This window comes from Artemia franciscana, chromosome 11 (assembly GCF_032884065.1).
Source record: "Artemia franciscana chromosome 11, ASM3288406v1, whole genome shotgun sequence".
Taxonomy (NCBI): domain Eukaryota; kingdom Metazoa; phylum Arthropoda; class Branchiopoda; order Anostraca; family Artemiidae; genus Artemia; species Artemia franciscana.
This window is the reverse complement of record NC_088873.1, coordinates 9,129,481-9,147,798: the sequence shown is the minus strand read 5'-3', so window position 1 is coordinate 9,147,798 and position 18,318 is coordinate 9,129,481. Positions and strand designations below refer to the sequence as shown.

The following is an 18,318-nucleotide window of genomic DNA, read 5'->3' as shown; positions in this document are numbered from 1 at the left end:
TCATCCCGATTCCTCCACTCCAAGTGTTTTTCCAAGATTTCCCCCTCCAACTCCCCCCAATGTCAAAAGATCTGGTCGGGATTTGAAATCAGAGCTCTGAGACATGAATTCCTTCTAAAAATCAAATTTCATTACGATCCGATCATCTATTCGTAAGATAAAAATACCCCAATTTCCAAAAATTCCGGTTTCCCCCTCCAACTCTCCCGAATGTCACAGGATCAGGTCAGAATTTGATATTAGAACTTTAAAGCACAAGATCCTTCTAAATATCAAATTTCATTAAGATCTGGTCACCCTTTCGTAAGTTACAAATACCTCAATTTTCAAAATTACCCCCCCCCCCCCCCAATTCCACCAAAGAGAGCAGATCCGGTCCAGTTATGTCAGTCACGTATCTTAGACAGGTTTCTATTCTTCCCATCCAGTTTCATCCTGATCTCACCGCTTTAAGTATTTTCTAAGATTTCCGGCCCCCCCCAACTACCCCCCCGCAATTACGCTTGATCCGGTTGAGATTTAAAATAAGAGATCTAAGTTACGAGGTCCTTCTAAATATGAAGTTTCGTGAAGATCCGATCACTCCTTCGTAAGTTAAAAATACGTCATTTTTTCTTATTTTTCAGAATTACCCCCCCCCCAAAAGAGTGGATCCGTTCCGATTATGTAAATCACGTATGTAAGACTTCTGCTTATTTTTCCAACCAAGTTTAATCCCGATCCCTCCAATCTAATCGTTTTCCATCATTGTAGGTTTCCCCACCCCACTTCCCCCAATGTCACCAGATCCGGTCAGGATTTAAAATAAGAGCTTTGAGACACGATATCCTTCAAAACATCAAATTTCATTGAGATCCGATCACCCGTTCGTAAGTTAAAAATACCTCATTTTTCTAATTTTTCAGAATTAACCCCTCCCCCAACTACCCCAAAGAGAGCGGATCCACTCTGGTTATGTCAATCCTGTATCTAGGACTCTTGATTATTTTTCCCACCAAGTTTCATCCCGATCCCTCCACTCTAAGTGTTTTCCAAGTTTTAGGTTTCACCCTCCCAACTCCCCCCCAATGTCACCAGATCCGGTCGGGTTTTAAATAAGAGCTCTGAGCCACGATATCCTTCTAAATATGAAATTTCATTGATCTCCGATCACCCGTTCGTAAGTTAAAAATACCTAATTTTTTCTAATTTTTCAGAAATACCCCCCCCCAACTAACCCAAAGAGAGCGGACCCGTTCCGTTTATGTCAATCATCTATCTAGGACTTGTGTTTATTTTTCCCACCATATTTCATCCCGATCCCTCCACTCCAAGTGTTTTCCAAGTTTTAGGTTTCCCCCTCTTAACCCCCCCCCCCGTCACCAGATCCGGTCGGGATTTAAAATGAGAGCTCTAAGACACGGTATCCTTCTAAACATCAAATTTCATTGAGATCCGATCACCCGTTCGTAAGTTAAAAATACCTCATTTTTTCTAATTTTTCAGAATTACCCCCCCCCCCCCCCCTCCCAACTACCCCAAAGAGAGCGGATCCGTTCCGATTATGTCAATCATGTATCTGGGACTTGTGCTTATTTTTCCCATTAAGTTTCATCCCGATCCCTCCACTCTAAGTGTTTTCCAGGATTTTAGGTTTCCCCCCTCCAACTCCCCCCAATGTCATCAGATCCGGTCGGGATTTAAAAATAGAGCTCTGATACACAATATCATTCCAAACATCAAGATCCAATCACCCACTCATAAGTTAAAAATACTTCATTTTTTCTATTTTTTCCGAATTAACCGGAAACCCCCCCCCCCATATGGTCAAATCAGGAAAACAACTATTTCTAATTTAATTTGGTTCGGTCCCTGATACTCTCGCCAAATTTCATGGTCCTAGCTTACCTGGAAGTGCCTAAAGTAGTAAAACCGGGACTTTAGGTTTCCCCCCATCCAACTCCCCCCAATGTCATCAGATCCGGTCGGGATTTAAAATAAGAGCTCTGAGACACAATATCATTCCAAACATCAAAGTTCATTAAGATCCAATCACCCGCTCATAAGTTAAAAATACTTCATTTTTTCTATTTTTCCGAATTAATCGACCCCCACTCCCCCCCCAGATGGTCAAATCGGGAAAAAGACTGTTTCTAATTTAATCTGGTCCGGTCCCTGATACGCCTGCCAAATTTCATCGTCCTAGCTTACCTGGAAGTGCCTAAAGTAGCAAAACCGAGACCGACAGAATTGGCGATTGCTATATGTCACTTGGTTAATACCAAGTGCCATAGGTGTTCAGCAAGAACACCTATTTTTGTATTAATTTATTTCTGAGCCCAAGGAAAGTAAAAACATCGAATATCAAAACTTGATCCAGGACTTCCATAGACAATCATTAATTGGTTGAAGATTATATACAGCAATAAATAAAATAATAAATACAACTTGTAATAGAATAGAATATATTTATTCACTACAATAGCCGGAGCTAGCATTAGCATGTCTTGAAGAAGTAATTGCTTTTCGAACTTTGATGGGAGCTGAAAATTAAGCTTATGCTGAACCAGTTGAAATTCTCATATATACCTAATCATTGGCCGAGAAGCTGAATAATAAACAGAACCAAACAATTTATAAAACAAAATTAGTCATATATAATGCTAATCATAGAATACATCATCCTACGATCTGTGCAGTCAAATTCAATTTATTTTTACAGAAGTATAATCATTATCATTTATTAGTTTACATTTTTAGACTTTCACCTCTTATGGGAGGCAATACTTCTAAACTTGTATATTATGAAAAAAAATTGTTTTGAATTCTTACGAGCTTAAAAAGAAATCTATTACCAACTAAACCAGGAACAGAGACTACATGCTTTAACTGAATGAACCCCTTCCAGAATCTCCACAACCACTCCTTCCAAATGAAGTGACCTTGAAAAAACATACGAGAGGCAAATGCTTCTTTACAATAGACAAAGGTAAAGTATGTGTCTACTGGCTGAAAGTAGAAAAAAGCTGCAAAAAAAACCGCTCTGAACAATTTCTTAGTGATGGAAAGGGAGCAAGATCAGATAGCTGAATACAAACGAAAAAATCTTGGTTCAACAGATTAAAGATTAAACAATTACCTTGCTCTAGCAATGTACGGAGCAGTTAGATGAAGACATACAAGAGGTCAACGAATAGCATCAGACAGTGAGACAAAAAATCCGTGTCTTCTGTGCGTTTCTTCTCAATTATCAGCTGAGTCTCATACAAAATGTAAGCACAGAAGAGACCAAGGCTCAAGTCCATTGTAGCCTAAATGAATACAAAAATAAGATAAATATAACGTTTCCAAGCATTTTCTTGTTTCTAAACTTTTTTTTTATCCTGAAACACAAATTAAGCCTTTCGAGGCTTTAAAATAAATATCCTTTATTTTATTAGCATTATTAACGGCTGTTTGGATCCATTCTGTATTTTCTGTTAGTTGGAAATTATATTTGTAGGACATTTTTCGTAGTCTCTGGATTATTGCTAGAACGGTTTTGACCCTTGATTACTTGTCATATTACCTAAAATCCAATTACTGGGTTGGTTCACACGTGTCCCTTTTAGCTTTAAAAGAAAAATTGCTCACAAATTCCAATGAAATTTGGTTGGTCCTTTTCTTTTTTCCTTATCCGCTTCTTTTTTGTATCTTTGATGTTTGCATCAAACTAGCCATACGCAAGTGCTGAACCACTTGCAGTTTTGAATAACTTCCCTAAATTTCCTTACCATCATCAGTAATTACAATTTTTGCGAACTATATTTTCCTTTCGGTTCATTTTCAAAATTTCAACACGTGCTTCCAATCATTGTACTGTAAGAATCTTGTTATTAGATTTATGAGTTGTTTACCAGGGATTAAACCTCTTCTTGGTATAGCCTTGGAAATGTTTTTATTTGTACGAATTGATCATGTTAAATAACAAGTGCGAATTGTAAATAAGGATTGTATAGAAGGACGAAAAGGGTTTAGGAAGAGGGTAGTTGGTTTTGGGAGCTTGGCGAGTGTGGGTAGCTTTGCTTAGATGCGAGTACAATAAATTGTTGCTTCTCAATCTCATAATGTTATTTTACTAGTTTTTACAGCGTGACATCAGTCTCGCTGAAATAATTTAAATACCTTGGAACATTTTGTTTGCTCACATATTAGTTAGTTTATTTTAATATCTTTAAATTCTTATTTCAGTACGAAGACTATGCAAGATTGTACTTATATTACAAATTGTAAAACTCTTTTGATTTACTTGATTATCTTTTTAAAACGATACTATTAAATCCAAAAACTAAACTTCTTTTAAAAATAAAACCTTTGCTCTTTTTTAACTCTTGTGTTGCGTTCACTTTATCTCAAGTATTAGGTACGGGTTATTTTTAGCACTTCTTATATATTTATTTATCTTCTTTTATATATTTATTAACCGGCAGAGTTTGATGTCTCCACACTACTCTAATTCTTGGTAATTCTTCAGACTCTGTTCAAAACCGGTTTACAGAACTAGAGAATTTTTTTTTAATCTTGTAGTACAGGGAGGAAGAAGCTGACCTAATATCCTTTTTGGTCGAGTATTTTCTAGCTCTGTATATAAGTTATAGTGCCTTATACATAGTTTACTCTCCTTTTTCCTTCCTTGACTGAATGTCAAAATTAGATGTGTCTGGCCCCCTTCTGGAAGGGGGCCAGCCCTGGGGGGATGTACATCCCTCTGATGATGATGAAACCGGTCATGATGATAGTATAGTCACGATGTTAGCTGTTGAAGATGTTTTACCTTGTACTAGTAGTCAATCAGACTCCAATGATAATTTTCAACTAGTTGAAAGCAGAAAGAGAAAGAAAATCTCCAATACTCCTCCTGAAATTACCCCTGAGCCAGAAGGACTGAGAATAAACCTGAAACAAGCTACAAGATCCCCTCTACCAAAACCTCTTGTGCATTTGACCCCAACTAATAAATCAGAGATGTTCACAACTAAAGAAATTTTAAAGATCAGGATACACCTTTACAAAATATTGAAATGCAACTTTATTGCAAATATTACAAGAGATGGAGCCCTAGATGTTTTGTTACTGGATGGTAAAGACACCAAAAAAGCCCTAGAAATTAGCTGCATCAATAATATATATGTCACAGCTAGTTTAAAATCAACATTATTAAATCAGCTAGTTTAAAATACACATTAAAATCAAAATAAAATCAACAACAAAAAATTGTGATTTACGATGTCCCCACTGAAATCCCACTAGCAGATCTTAAAGAAGGTCTAATGAACTCCAAAGGTGAAGAAATACCAGTGCTAGAGGCCTTCCGACTGGGTAGGCCAAATGAAGCTGGACTTGTACTGAGGAAAGTGTCTTGTTTATTATAACTCTCTCAACAATGGTGGAAAAAAATTTTCTCTTTGGCCAGCCAAAGCCATTTAGATTATACCAAGAAAAGCCTATACGGTGTACCAAATACATGAAGTTAGGTCATATCTCTAAAAACTACAAGTCCACCAAGACCCAATATAATATTTGTCTTGAAGAGCACTCACACCAATCCTGCAGTTCTAAGCCTAAGTGTGCCAATTGTAAAGGAGATCACAACTCATTGTGATCATGCGATCACAACCCCAAATATTTGGAAAGGCATCAAGTTTTGAAAATTGCCAGGAAAGAAAACCTACCAGTGGGAATAGTTGCAAAATCATACGACAGTATTCTCAAGGAAAACATTCCTACTTTAAAGGAAAGTCCTAAGACTCTTCCATGGAAATGGGCCCCTAGTATAATTAGTACACCACAGCAAAGATCCCCAACAAGTAGTATGGCATCTCCATTGACTAGCCCTAAACCTCTTCTGGCTGATTTAAATTTTACCCCTTCAGGAAGAAGTAACAAATCTAAAAATAATGACTACAAGCCTCAAAAAAGGAAAACACTACCCCCATGCCTAGTCTACTGCACAATTCTGCAATATCTGCCAAGGATCATATTGCTCTATCCAAGCTGATACAGTACCTCATCTCAGTCACCTTTATTCCCCAAATAGATATACCAAAACATCTGAAGGCCACCATTTTGATAGAAATAGCAGTACACTATTTTTCTAAATCTGTTGTTCAAGAAACAGAGAGTGAGGTTATTAATATCCTCAACCAATGTCAGGCTCTCCATTATCTGACAAAAATATATGACTAATGATATTTCTGTCCCTTTAAAGATACTCCAATGGAATTGTGCATCAATTAATACAATGAAACTAGTGGACTATTTGATTACATAACACAGAATAATGTTAATATTGTGTGTCTTCAAGAAACTAATCTACACAGACTAAAAAAAGATTACCCTGCCTGGTTATAAGTGCTATCGTAAAGACAAAGGTACAAACAGGAAATTCGGTGGTGAAGCAATTTTTATAGATAATAATATTATCCATTTCCCTTTGCCTACAGTGTGCTACGATTTTGAAATAGATGTGATTGGAGTATCTGTAAACTTAAATACTGGTAAGCATATCAACATCAAATCCTTTTATAAAACACGAGGTGAAACAGATATTCTTAATATTCTTGGGAAAGAAACAGTCGGAGGAAAAACTCTTATGCTTGGTGATTTTAATGCTCAGAGTCCATTATGGGAAGTAACTACCTATGAAAATAAGGCTGGAAAAAGTATAGAACAACTTCTGATAAATGAATCTCTCTTTTTTTACTCCATATAACTTTCAGACCAGATTTGATTCTCGTAATAATAGTTCGTCTACAATTGATCTTCAGATTGGTCCCACATATCTTTATGCAATGATTAATATTTCAAAGGTCCCTGAACTGTAAACAGATCATAAAACCATTCTTACTTCATTAAGTAACGCACAAGTTATGTCCACAAATCCCAAGCCAAAGTATAATACCAAAAAAGCAAACTGGTCACTTTTCCAAGACATACTTGTATCTTTTGATTACTCAGAGGTATATAACCTTCTAAATATAGCTAAAAAAGTTGAGAAATTATCATCATGGTTGGTTGCTACTGCTGATGCAGCCATTCCAAAATAACGTAATAAGAAAAAGCTAAATCTTAAGAGGCTGCCTAAGACATGGTGGGATGATGACTGAATTAGCAACAACAAAAAAACAAGAAAAAAAGCCAGAAAGCATTTCCAGAAACATCCCTCACCTACCACACATCATGAGTATAAACATGCAATAGCAAAGCTCAAAAGAATATGCAGAAAGTAAAAAAAGATAGCATGGGATAGGTTTTGCTCCCAGATTGACTCCCAAACAGCCTTAACAAAAGTCCACCATTATATCAGCCTACTGAATGGTTATAATAAACCTATTGATGATAGGAAATACGATATATGTATTAATAACAGATATATTCTTAATGACAAAGAAACAAGAGCTAAGAGCTCATATGGCACTTGTGACGAGGCAAGAAGAGCTAAGAGCCAAGAGATCATATGATATGAGCTCTAACAAAATTCTATGAATCAATAGATTGATTTAAAAAGGAAAATAAGAGGCTTAATGCCGGTCAGGATTTAAAATAAGAGTTCTGAGTCACGATGTCCTTCTAAATATCAAAATTCATTAAGATCCGATCACCCACTCGTAAGTTATAAATACCTTATTTTTTCTAATTTTTCCCTCCCCTTGTAGCCCCCCAGATGGTCGAATCTGGGGAAACGACTTTATCAAGTCAAATTGTGCAGCTCCCTGACACGCCTATCAATCTTCATCGTCCTAGCACGTCCAGAAGCACCAAACTCGCCAAATCACTGAACCCCTCCCCCCAACTCCCCCAAAGAAAGCGAATCCAGTACGATTCTGTCAATCACGCATCAAGGACATTTGTTTATTCTATCCACCAAGCTTCATCTCGATTCCTACACTCCAAGTGTTTTTCCAAGATTTCCCCCTCCAACTCCACCCAATGTCAAACCATCTGGTCGGGATTTGAAATAAGAGCTCTGAGACATGAATTTTTTCTAAAAATCAAATTTCATTAAGATCCGATCATCTATTCGTAAGATAAAAATACCCCAATTTTCACGTTTTCCAAGAATTCCGGTTTCCCCCTCCAACTCCCCCCAACGTCACAGGATCTGGTCGGAATTTAAAATAAGAATTTTAAAGCACAAGATCCTTCTAAATATCAAATTTCATCCACCCATTCATAAGTTAAAATTACTTTATTTTTTCTATTTTTTCCGAATTAACCGCCCCCCCCCCAGATGGTCAAATTGGGAAAACGACTATTTCCAATTTAAGCTGGTTCCGTCCCTGATACGCCTGCCAAATTTCATCGTCCTAGCTTACCTGGAAGTGCCTAAAGTAGCAAAACCGGGACCGACAGAATTGGCGATTGCTATATGTCACTTGGTTAATACCAAGTGCCATAAAAACTGAACTGTTTGCAGAGCATTATAAAAAGACATCATAAGACAGTCCCTAAGACAACCTCCCTTTTGTGTTCTGCCAAAATCCTGCTCACTTAAACTTTCTCTTGAAAAAACCTTCCTGTTTGAAGAGATGAAGCAGGCCATCAGCCTTAGCAATCCAAAATCAACTCCTGGACACGATGACATCCATATAAATTGGATTACAAAAACGCCAGATTTATTTAAATATGCACTTTTGCACATTTACAATCAAATATGGGCCCAACACAAAATTCCTAGATCTTGGAAAATAGCTATAGTCAATCCCATTCTTAAGCCTGGCCAGCCTTCAAACAATATTAAATCCTACAGGCCAATTTCAATGTCAACAACACTAGGAAATATCCTGGAATATTAATGAATCTTGACTTTCCTATTGGTATTGTTGACCTGATCTATGATTTTCTAAATAAAAGAACATTTGTTGTCCAAATTGGTAATCGTAGGAGCCATCCTTAGTCCTCTACTGTTTAATCTATATATATATATATATATATTTATATATATATATATATATATATATATATATATATATATATATATGATGGTTTGGTAAATGACGACTTATACTTATTGACGACATGACTGCCTGTCCATGGATTATTCTTTATGGTTGATTGTGTGTGGCTATGCTGTTTGACCTATGTGATTGTATGGATGAGTAGGGTTAAGGCCTCATTCAAGTGCTGGTCTATATTAATCACTAATTTAGGAAAACAGTCTTCCTTTTCTCCTTCTGTCTCCTTTTTTTTTTTTTTTTTTTTTTTTTTTTTTTTTTGTGTTTGTGCTGTAGCATTGGTGATTTCTCTTTTCATGATATATATATATATATATATATATATATATATATATATATATATATATATATATATATATATATATATATATATATATATATATATATATATATATATATATATATATATATATATATATCTGAGTTTCAATTAAAACATGCATCATTTGTGCTCTATGGAGATGACCTAGTAATCTGGAAATCAGGCAGAAACGTCACTGATTTAGTCAAAGATCTTCAACAAGATATCCACATAATCTCTTGCTTCTCAGAAGCCTTAGGTTTGTCTATCTCCACATACAAAACCAAAGCAATCCTATTTACCAGACAAAAAAATTCAACCATACCAAATATAGTTGTGAATAACACTACTATAAAATATGAATCTTTAGTGAAGCTATTGGGAATTGTTTTTTATTCCAAACTAAGATGGCATGATCACATCAAATCACTCCAGAAGAATATAATTCAGAAACTGATCCTACTTAAACGACTTGCTAATTCTAAATGGGATTCATCACCTAAAACAATGATAGATTTTTATAAAGAAGAGCAAAAATGGAATACGGCATTCAATTTTTTGCTAATAGCTCGCCACAGATTTTTAACATGCTGGAGTCATTGAAAAATTCTGCAATCCGTATTGCTATGGGATTTCAAAAGCATACACCAATAATTGAAATAAGAAACCTGTCAGGGATCACCTCTTTGCAAGAAAAAGCTTTGCTTCAGAGAAGAAGATATTTCACCAGAATACAAGCATATGGTAATCAACATTATGTATACCAGAAAATCTTTCGTAACCCACCCTCTATGATTTCGGTATCATCTTCCTGGAATCTTTTTGTAAAGGAGTTTCCAGAGTGGTCTTCTCAGTGGATGGATACTTTTCCCTTTGTGGATTTCCCACCATGGGAGATGGCCCATATTGAGTGTCACATGAGTATGCTAAAAAAGAATAAATCCTGCTATTCAGCCAAGGAAGTCGAGATAATTTTTGAAAATTAAGTGAATATCCATTTTCCCTATTATATGCATGTTTACACTGATGGTTCTGTTAAAGATTCTAAAGCTGGGGCAGCTGCCTGTATCCCTGATCTAAACCTGAATATTTTTGCCCCCCTTCCAATTAATTCATCAGTACTTTCAGCTGAATTATTTGCAGTTCGACTTGCATTAGATGCTTTGAGTGAGCTTGGGACCTCTTCAAGAAATGTCTTGTTGCTGTCAGATTCCCTTTCATCAATTCATCTTCTCAACCAGATAAATTATCAAGCTGATGATAATGACCTGAAAAATATACGCCAAAAGATTGGATATCTGTTCTCGATGGGATGTGGTATTGCATTCCTTCACATTCCTAGCCATAAAGAAATAAAATATAATGAAATGGCAGATAGATTGGCAAATAAGGCTGATGAGATCCCTCCAGCAAGAAATTTGAGGACAAAGAATTACAGAGATATTGTTAGAGCTAGAACAAATATTACTTACCAGCGATTTTTGTATCCTCCTTTCAAGTCTAAGAATTTTAATATGATCTACTATAAGTTAAAAACTGGAACTATTTTACTTAACGCTGATCTTTTTAAATGAGGAATCCACCACACCCCACTATGTAGAAATTGCTGTCAGACGTTAGAAAACGCTCAACATGTTCTATTTGATTGCATCCCAGGAGCTAATGATTCCAGGAGACTAAGGAATTACTGCCATCAATTAAAAATCCCCTTAACTTTTGATGCTCTCATCAATTGCTCCCTGTCACATAAATTAGAATCTATTATTTATAGGTTGATGATATCAATCCTGAAAAGACGCCATTATTACTAGCAGCACGTTGCTTGCTATCAACCGGCAGATTTTTTTCTAGGAATATTGCCAGAAGCTTTCAATAATCACTGAAGGTATTCCTGTAATGTATAAGAGGTGAATGGACATCCTGCTGATCCACAGACCTCATAAACATAAGAAGAAGAAGAAGACACAATGAAAAATAGCAACAAGGAAGTTAATTTTTCCCTCAGAAAAAGACCAATTTAAATAATTAAACCATGTGACAATAAGGCGGAGAGTAAAACAAAAGGACAGGGTTAAAGAGGTTAATCCACACATCAGCACTGGCCCAGGTTACAGGTAATTTCAAAGAAAATAATAATTTTACGTGCATATCCGTTTCGTTCTGGCATCAAAACAGAGCCTAAAGAAAAATTCCTTTTAAAAGTAAACAAAGTTTTTCTGGAATATCCCAGGACAACGCGAGAATCTAATTAACTTCAAATTTGTGGTTATTTAGAAAAATTTGAGAGGTAGGTTGTTTCATTTAATTTATAATAGATGCAAGCATTTGTGGGAAATTCTTTATCTTAAAGAACGTTTAAATTGATAGAAATGGTGCAAATAAGATTTACCAGTCAATAACGTACCCAAACACTAAACTTGAAAAGGTTTCATTTTTATATTCTTTGCAAATACTTTTTTTGGAAAAATGTAACTAAATTACATTTCCTTTTTTATCTTTAAAATGCCATATGGGCACCACATTATGATTTTCTTTTTCAGAAACATCGAAAATTTTCATTACAAAAAGAAAATATTGCAGTCTTATTTTGTCACTTGCTATGAATATGACAGCCAATTCCTCTGTTGGTATAGCAACTTCAAATATAAAGATAGCTGCAACAATAGGTCTTCCCAAAGGTTAGAACATCAAAATCGTTCCAATTCACCACAGAGCAGTGATAGGTTGATACAGAATCATAGTATAATGAGATTTCATAAATATTTTCTGATAGTGTACAAGAGTATGAAATAAGAGCTAATATTGATCTAAAATAGGAAAACTGAGACTTTTCAAAATATTCACAAAAGAGCACTTGACATATTTAAAAAAAGAAAACATTAGCATTAAAATGAAAAACATAATTTGGTGAATGAACAGGGCTGAGTATTAGATATAAAATGACGGCAAAACTGTTGTCTTTTCTTGATGCATTGAAACTGTAGGAGAGCAGAAATTTCCATGTCAAAATTTGCACAGGGAACATAAGCCATAATCAAGAATCAAACAAATTAATTGTCAATGCTGAAACTTTTCTTAAACAAACAAGAGCCAAGAGCTCATATGGCACTTGTGATGAGGTCCGAACCTAAAATTAGACTCTGTACTAGAGTTTACGATTTTGCTGTTCTGTTTTAATCATCAACACGTTTAGAAGCACCAAACTTGCTAAAGCACTAGAAATCCCTTCAGCTCCCCCAAAGAGATCGGATCCAGTCCGGTTATGTCATTCACATATTTAGAACTTATGCTTATTCTTCCAATAAAGTTTCATCCTGATCTCTCCAATCTAAGCATTCCCCAACATTTTCATTTCCCCAGCCCCACTCCCCAATGTCCCCGAAATTCAATCTAAATTGAAAACTGAGCATCTCAGACATGAGATCTTTCTACATATCAAGTTTTATTAAGATCTGATTACCCATTTGTAAGATAAACATACCTCATCCATGATTCCTCCCATGAAGAGTCTCGCCAAAGTTACTGATACGAGACAGGTTGAAAGAGGTCTTCCTAGAGGTTTTGGAATAATGATGGGATCATTGAACAGTAAAACAATCAGGGTAACCGCACCTTAAAAGAGTTAATAAGAGCACAAAATTTTAACAAGCCAGAATATCAATAAGTAGCAGAGAGAAAGAGAAAAGACGAAGATAGAGAGACGAGAGGCAGGGAGGGAGAGTGGTGTAGAAACAGTATATTGAATTACTAAATCTCTCGTTATAGAGTACGTTTTTGACATTTTGTTGAGAAAATAATATGGATGGGGAAGAGGTTTATACAGAATATTAAAACATTTATCTAAATTACTCACTTATTCAAGGAAACGGATAGAACATTTATCATTTTAGAAACTAGAAGTGTAATACAATATAAACTTGCAGTAGAAGCAGGTAGATAGCAAATCAGTCATTTACATAGGTTGGAAAATACATATTTTATTGTTGGATTTGGTTTCAATAATTGAAAAATCCACAACGGTGAACAGGCACAAACACCATTTTTTTTTTTTTTTTTTGCGGGAATTCAGCTTTGAAAAATGGGTAACTGCACAGACAATTTAAGATATTAAAGATTAAATAAAAAAAAAACAACTCAATATTCATGGGACCACATGCCTCAGCATCCTTTCATGTGTTCCTGATTCACTATTAATCAGCCAGATGACAAGTCTTGGTATAGAGACTAATTTTGTTTTACTTTTTTGCCTCATTTTACCAATGTGTGAATTTACATTTTGAGTTTACTTTGATTTCTGTCACTTTTAAAGCCTTGTGTTATATAGCACCAACAAGTGAAAAAAGTGACATTAATCAACCTAACATTCTTGATTTTCTTCTTTTGGTATTATTTAATTTTGACATTAGACATATGTAAGGGGTCTTTAGGAAAAGGCTCTTAACATATCTTGAAGTTTTTTTTTGGAATTTCACTGATTGTTCCATATTTATAATATATTGTATTCTTTTAATTTGTCCCCTTGTCTGTACAAAAAGTTTTGCATATACTTATAGCTACAGCCCAGAAACAGTTTCTGGAAACGGACAGAAGCAGCAATTGCCCTGGGGACAGACATTTTAGGGGTGCAAAATTTCAAAGAAATAATTTAATGATTATAATCACTTTTTAATTTTGAAATTTTATTAATAAAAAAGAGGATGTAGTTAATAAATTAAATTTAATAATAAATAATTAATTAATTAGCAAAATAAAATTAAACTAAAAATAATTGAATAATATAAATAACAAATAAAAAAAAAATATTAATTGATTAATAAATTGAAAATAATTTTGTTGATAATTCTTTTTTGTTTGGCCTCAAAATTTTGTGGGAGACAGGGGAGGGGGCTAATCAAGATTTTGCCCAGACATAAGAGGGGCCAGAACCACCACTGCTATGGCCTAAGGCTTCCAAAGCTGAAGGACCAATTATTGCAGTCTTAAATGATTAGAATAATATATTTTCCATAAATACTGCTCTTCTAAGTAAATCACCAGATTTAAGATTAATTTAGGGTTCATATAAACAAGCCTGAATATATACAAATAAATTGGAGAATTGTGGCGGATATTGTATTTTCATAAAATTGAGAGAATTTATTGGAATTAAAATATAGTATATGTATATAATGTATATAAAAAATAGTATATAATTAAAGTATATGTGAGTGACTAATAAAACTTTCTTAGGCTGAAAAAATCCAGCAAAATCATCCAAAATAAAATTGTCTATTGACACTCAGGGTACTCAGGAGAGGGGCTTGGGACTGGTCTCTCTGAAATCACTGGATCTGTAAGGCTATTGCACACACAAGGGTCCAGTCAACAGAGTCATATCTATCCAATGAAAGGAAGCTGGGGATCAACTTACACTTCAGAATCTCAAGCTCCACACTAGAAAACATAGTTCTATGAACTATTCTGCAAATTGTTCATATTTGAGGTAAGTATTGCCAAACCCCTCTGGTATTTAAAATATAATAAATTTATCCTTGGAATCAATTATAACTATTGAACACACATTATAAACCATTTGAATAGCTTTGAGTCACAGCAAATTTCAGCAAAAAATACAAGCAAATTTACTGGAGAGAAAAATATTGCAAAAGGTAAGGTCATTTAGAAGGTATACATTATTTTTTTTTGTTGTATTTCTCTTTATACCAGTGATGAAAACGAGGTTTAAATTGCTGACATTTGATTTAAGTTTGAATTTTTTTTGTTATTTGTTTTTAAACCCTAAAATTCAGAATCAGCAAATTATTGATATTCAAAAATGCACCAGAAACATTTAAAAAGAACACATGATTATATGACATGGCTATTTATAGTCTGGTAAATCTTATGGATACCAAAAAAAGTAATTCCTACTTTGTATTCCTGTAATCAGGAATTGTTTCAGAATATAATGTGGAATCAGGGACAGAGACAGAACAGGGAGTCTTGTATGTGTTGCATCCCTTGAGATTACTGTTAATACTCAGCTAACAGTGTGATGCTAACAGGCTTTTTTAGATTTCTGAGGGAAAATTTTATAGATTCCCTGAACAAAGCCCAAGTGGCTGGCACCTGGTATATTCTTTACTCAAATCCCAGTTGATTTTCCAATTCAAATTCTTATTTCCTCAGCCAAGCTCCAGCAGATTCAAAAAGCTGAGCTCTGGGTGATATCCATGGGTAAGACCCAGCAGATTTTCTGAGCAAATACCCCATGTATTCCCCATGGAATAATCCACCAATGGTCCTACAGATCATTGAGTTTACATATGTTTAGCAGATCTATACCAGTTGGTGTTTTGCTGCAGATTAGTGTAGCCCTGTATGTACTCCTTGAACTTTAGCATCAATAACCATAAGCATTTTTAACATGTTTACTGCAAAAAAATAGAAGGAAATTTGAACTGAAGAAAGGGAAGGACTTTTAATTCTTTTTAAAATGCCACTTTTTATTTTTGTAGTAGATCAGTAGAAAAGTAGAAGAACAGGGAATACATGAATCTGAATTTGGCATTATTGCTAATAAACAGAAGGAAATGGCAGACAAGCCCTAATTTTTTTTTTTCATCAAGGTAAAAAATGGCAACACTTACCAAAAGAAAGATGTAGTGCAAGAAGTATTGTTAGTTTAAGCCGAAATTGTTCTCTTCTAAAACTGAGAAGAACCAATACCAGGAGCACAGTGAGGATAGGATCAGAGATATTTGGTGGCAAAATTGTTCCTTCCAGCAGCTTGTCATATGCATATATATAAGCAATGTAGCAAGCTATTACTACACAGATGGTGTGCATATTCTTAATGTTTATTGCTGTCTTTGGTTTAGCCTAGAAAATGCCTTTTTTGATAAATCTGATTAATTTCAAAAATACATATTCATGCACAGACAGATATTTCAAGTTCATATTCTGAACATAGGAAATATCCAATGCTATTTATGTTTTGCCTAATCTATGCATTAATCTGCACATTCTATATCTTTGCTGAAATACCCTCATCAATGTTCTTGATACCTACATCATGTTCATCACAAATATCTGCATCAATATTCAATATCCACATTCTACATCAATATACTTTATGAGACCTTCATAAGTTGTTAAATTCTAACAGTTACACTTAGGGTTCAGCATATTTTTCCTCTCTACTGATTTTCTTATGAGATTTTTTTCTTTGTCTTAGAGCTGTTAATCTCACTTGCTAAGAGTGATCACAAATAGGCTACTTATATCAATAATTTTTTGTATTTTTAGAATTTACACCTGTTTACTGTACATAAAAAAGTCTTTCATAGGGCAAGCTATTTATTGGAATAAGTATATGATTAGCTTGAATATTTCAACCATCTACAGCACTAAACATCTTAATAAAAAAAAAGTGCTGTGAAACTTGAATGTTACTATGGGTATAAATAAGCTTAGATATAAGGATATCTTTTTTTTTAAGCTTAAAAGTTAGGCCTACAAAAAATGGTAAAGATATACCAGATACTATTTTAGAGTTGCCCTGTAGTTAGAATATCAACTGAGCATTTTTTTTTGTTAAACATTTTTTAAGCTTCTAATCAAATTTTCAACAATTTTGACCTTCCTAGGCTTAAGAAGGTAATACCCCTCCTCTATCTAGAAAACTAATAGGTACACATTTTCTTACTGTAAATGAAATCAAGCTTTGTTAAAATAGCAGCTTACTTAGTTTGGTAAATTTATGACAGTTCATATAACTGACTTACCAATAAAGTGAAATTACCACTTAATGCCTTTTTTAATGTTCTTAACAAATATAATAATTGCTTCTACCATAAATTCAAATTTAAACACTTTTAAACACTAACTAATCTTATTCTAAATAGTTTTAGCACAGAGAAAATGTAGCATTATTTTTTTTTATGACAATGGGAAAAGAAGGTGCTGAGAAAATGCAGCATTATTTTGTGGAAAACAAGCAATAGCTTACACTTTAATAGAAAATTTGTCATTTTTAAGAGCCCAAAAGGTGCTTCAATTCAAATTTACAATAGAAACAATTATTATATTTGTAAAGAGCATAAAAAAGGCATCAAGTGGTATGTTCACTTTATTGGTAAGTACACATGACAGTTATATGAACTGTCATAATTTTAACCTTAGTTTAAGACATATAAATTGGATAAAACATTTGTTTTATTTATTTAAAAAAATTAATGGATTTTATCTGCTTATAAATAGATGGCAAAAAGTAGCTAAACTAGAATTTTACCCTATCTTGGGTTATAGGTCTATTTTTTGGATGTCTATCCTTTGATAAATGGATAACAAAGCATATAGGCTTATATAAAAGGTACTATCTAATCTCCCTATAAAGAAAAATATTTTTGCCATTTAGTTGGATAATTTGGTCAATCCTATAGGCTAGCAATAATCAAATTTGTCAAATAGTTGACAAGAAAATTTGCCCTATTTGTCTTTCTAGGGAGACTGGATAGTGCCTTTTTATATAAGCCTATATACTATTCTTTTTCCATGTCAAAAGGTGGTGACTACATTTCTTTAGGCTCCAATCACATGCACCTAACAAATTGAGTTACGTTTTAATCTAAAACACTAGGCTAACTTAATAATAGCCAGTTGATAACTTACACATGAGAGTCTAAGTTCCGCCTGAATCTTCTCACATTCAGCCCCATTCTTTCTCAGGCAAGATGTTGGGTGTGTTCCAGGGACTTACTGTAGTAACCGACTGGGTTGCCACCGGGTGTGTTCCAGGGACTTACTGTAGTAACCGAATGGTTACTATTTCCGTTCCTAGCGGGAAAATGGTTACTGCCCAACCCGCTGGGAACGAGAATAGTTACTGCCGGCAGTAACCGCAGTAAGTGATTTTCTTACCGTGCTCAAAAGAATGGTTAGCGCAGTAAGTACATAATTCACCTTCTTCAACAAAAATCTCATTCAACAAAAAATAAATATGGACAAGAAAGAAGTAATGGAATATCAAGTTATTTGCTTGGAAGAAGGTGGGACTGTGATTTT

At 34.5% G+C, this 18,318-nt stretch overlaps 1 protein-coding gene across 1 annotated transcript; it reads right to left on the bottom strand.

Moving 5' to 3' along the window:
* Positions 1-2,984: 2,984 nt before the first annotated feature.
* On the bottom strand, positions 2,985-18,034 carry LOC136033361 (bax inhibitor 1-like). Its single transcript, XM_065714153.1, has 4 exons — positions 17,926-18,034; positions 15,903-16,134; positions 12,755-12,885; positions 2,985-3,290 (listed from the first exon to the last, which is right to left on the bottom strand). The coding sequence occupies exons 2-4, from the start codon at positions 16,099-16,101 to the stop codon at positions 3,144-3,146; spliced, it is 477 nt and encodes a 158-aa protein (XP_065570225.1). The 5' UTR covers positions 16,102-16,134; positions 17,926-18,034; the 3' UTR covers positions 2,985-3,143.
* Positions 18,035-18,318: the final 284 nt, after the last annotated feature.

Bases quoted from the DNA above. Each gene is read 5' to 3' on its own strand.
- LOC136033361 (XM_065714153.1), bottom strand. From the start codon at position 16,101: ATGCACACCATCTGTGTAGTAATAGCTTGCTACATTGCTTATATATAT. The intron at 12,886-15,902 runs GTAAGTGTTGCC...AACTCTTTTAAG, and splicing joins TGCACTACATCTTTCTTTTG to GTGCGGTTACCCTGATTGTT. The intron at 3,291-12,754 runs GTATGTTTATCT...GTATTCATTTAG, and splicing joins TGGGAGGAATCATGGATGAG to GCTACAATGGACTTGAGCCT.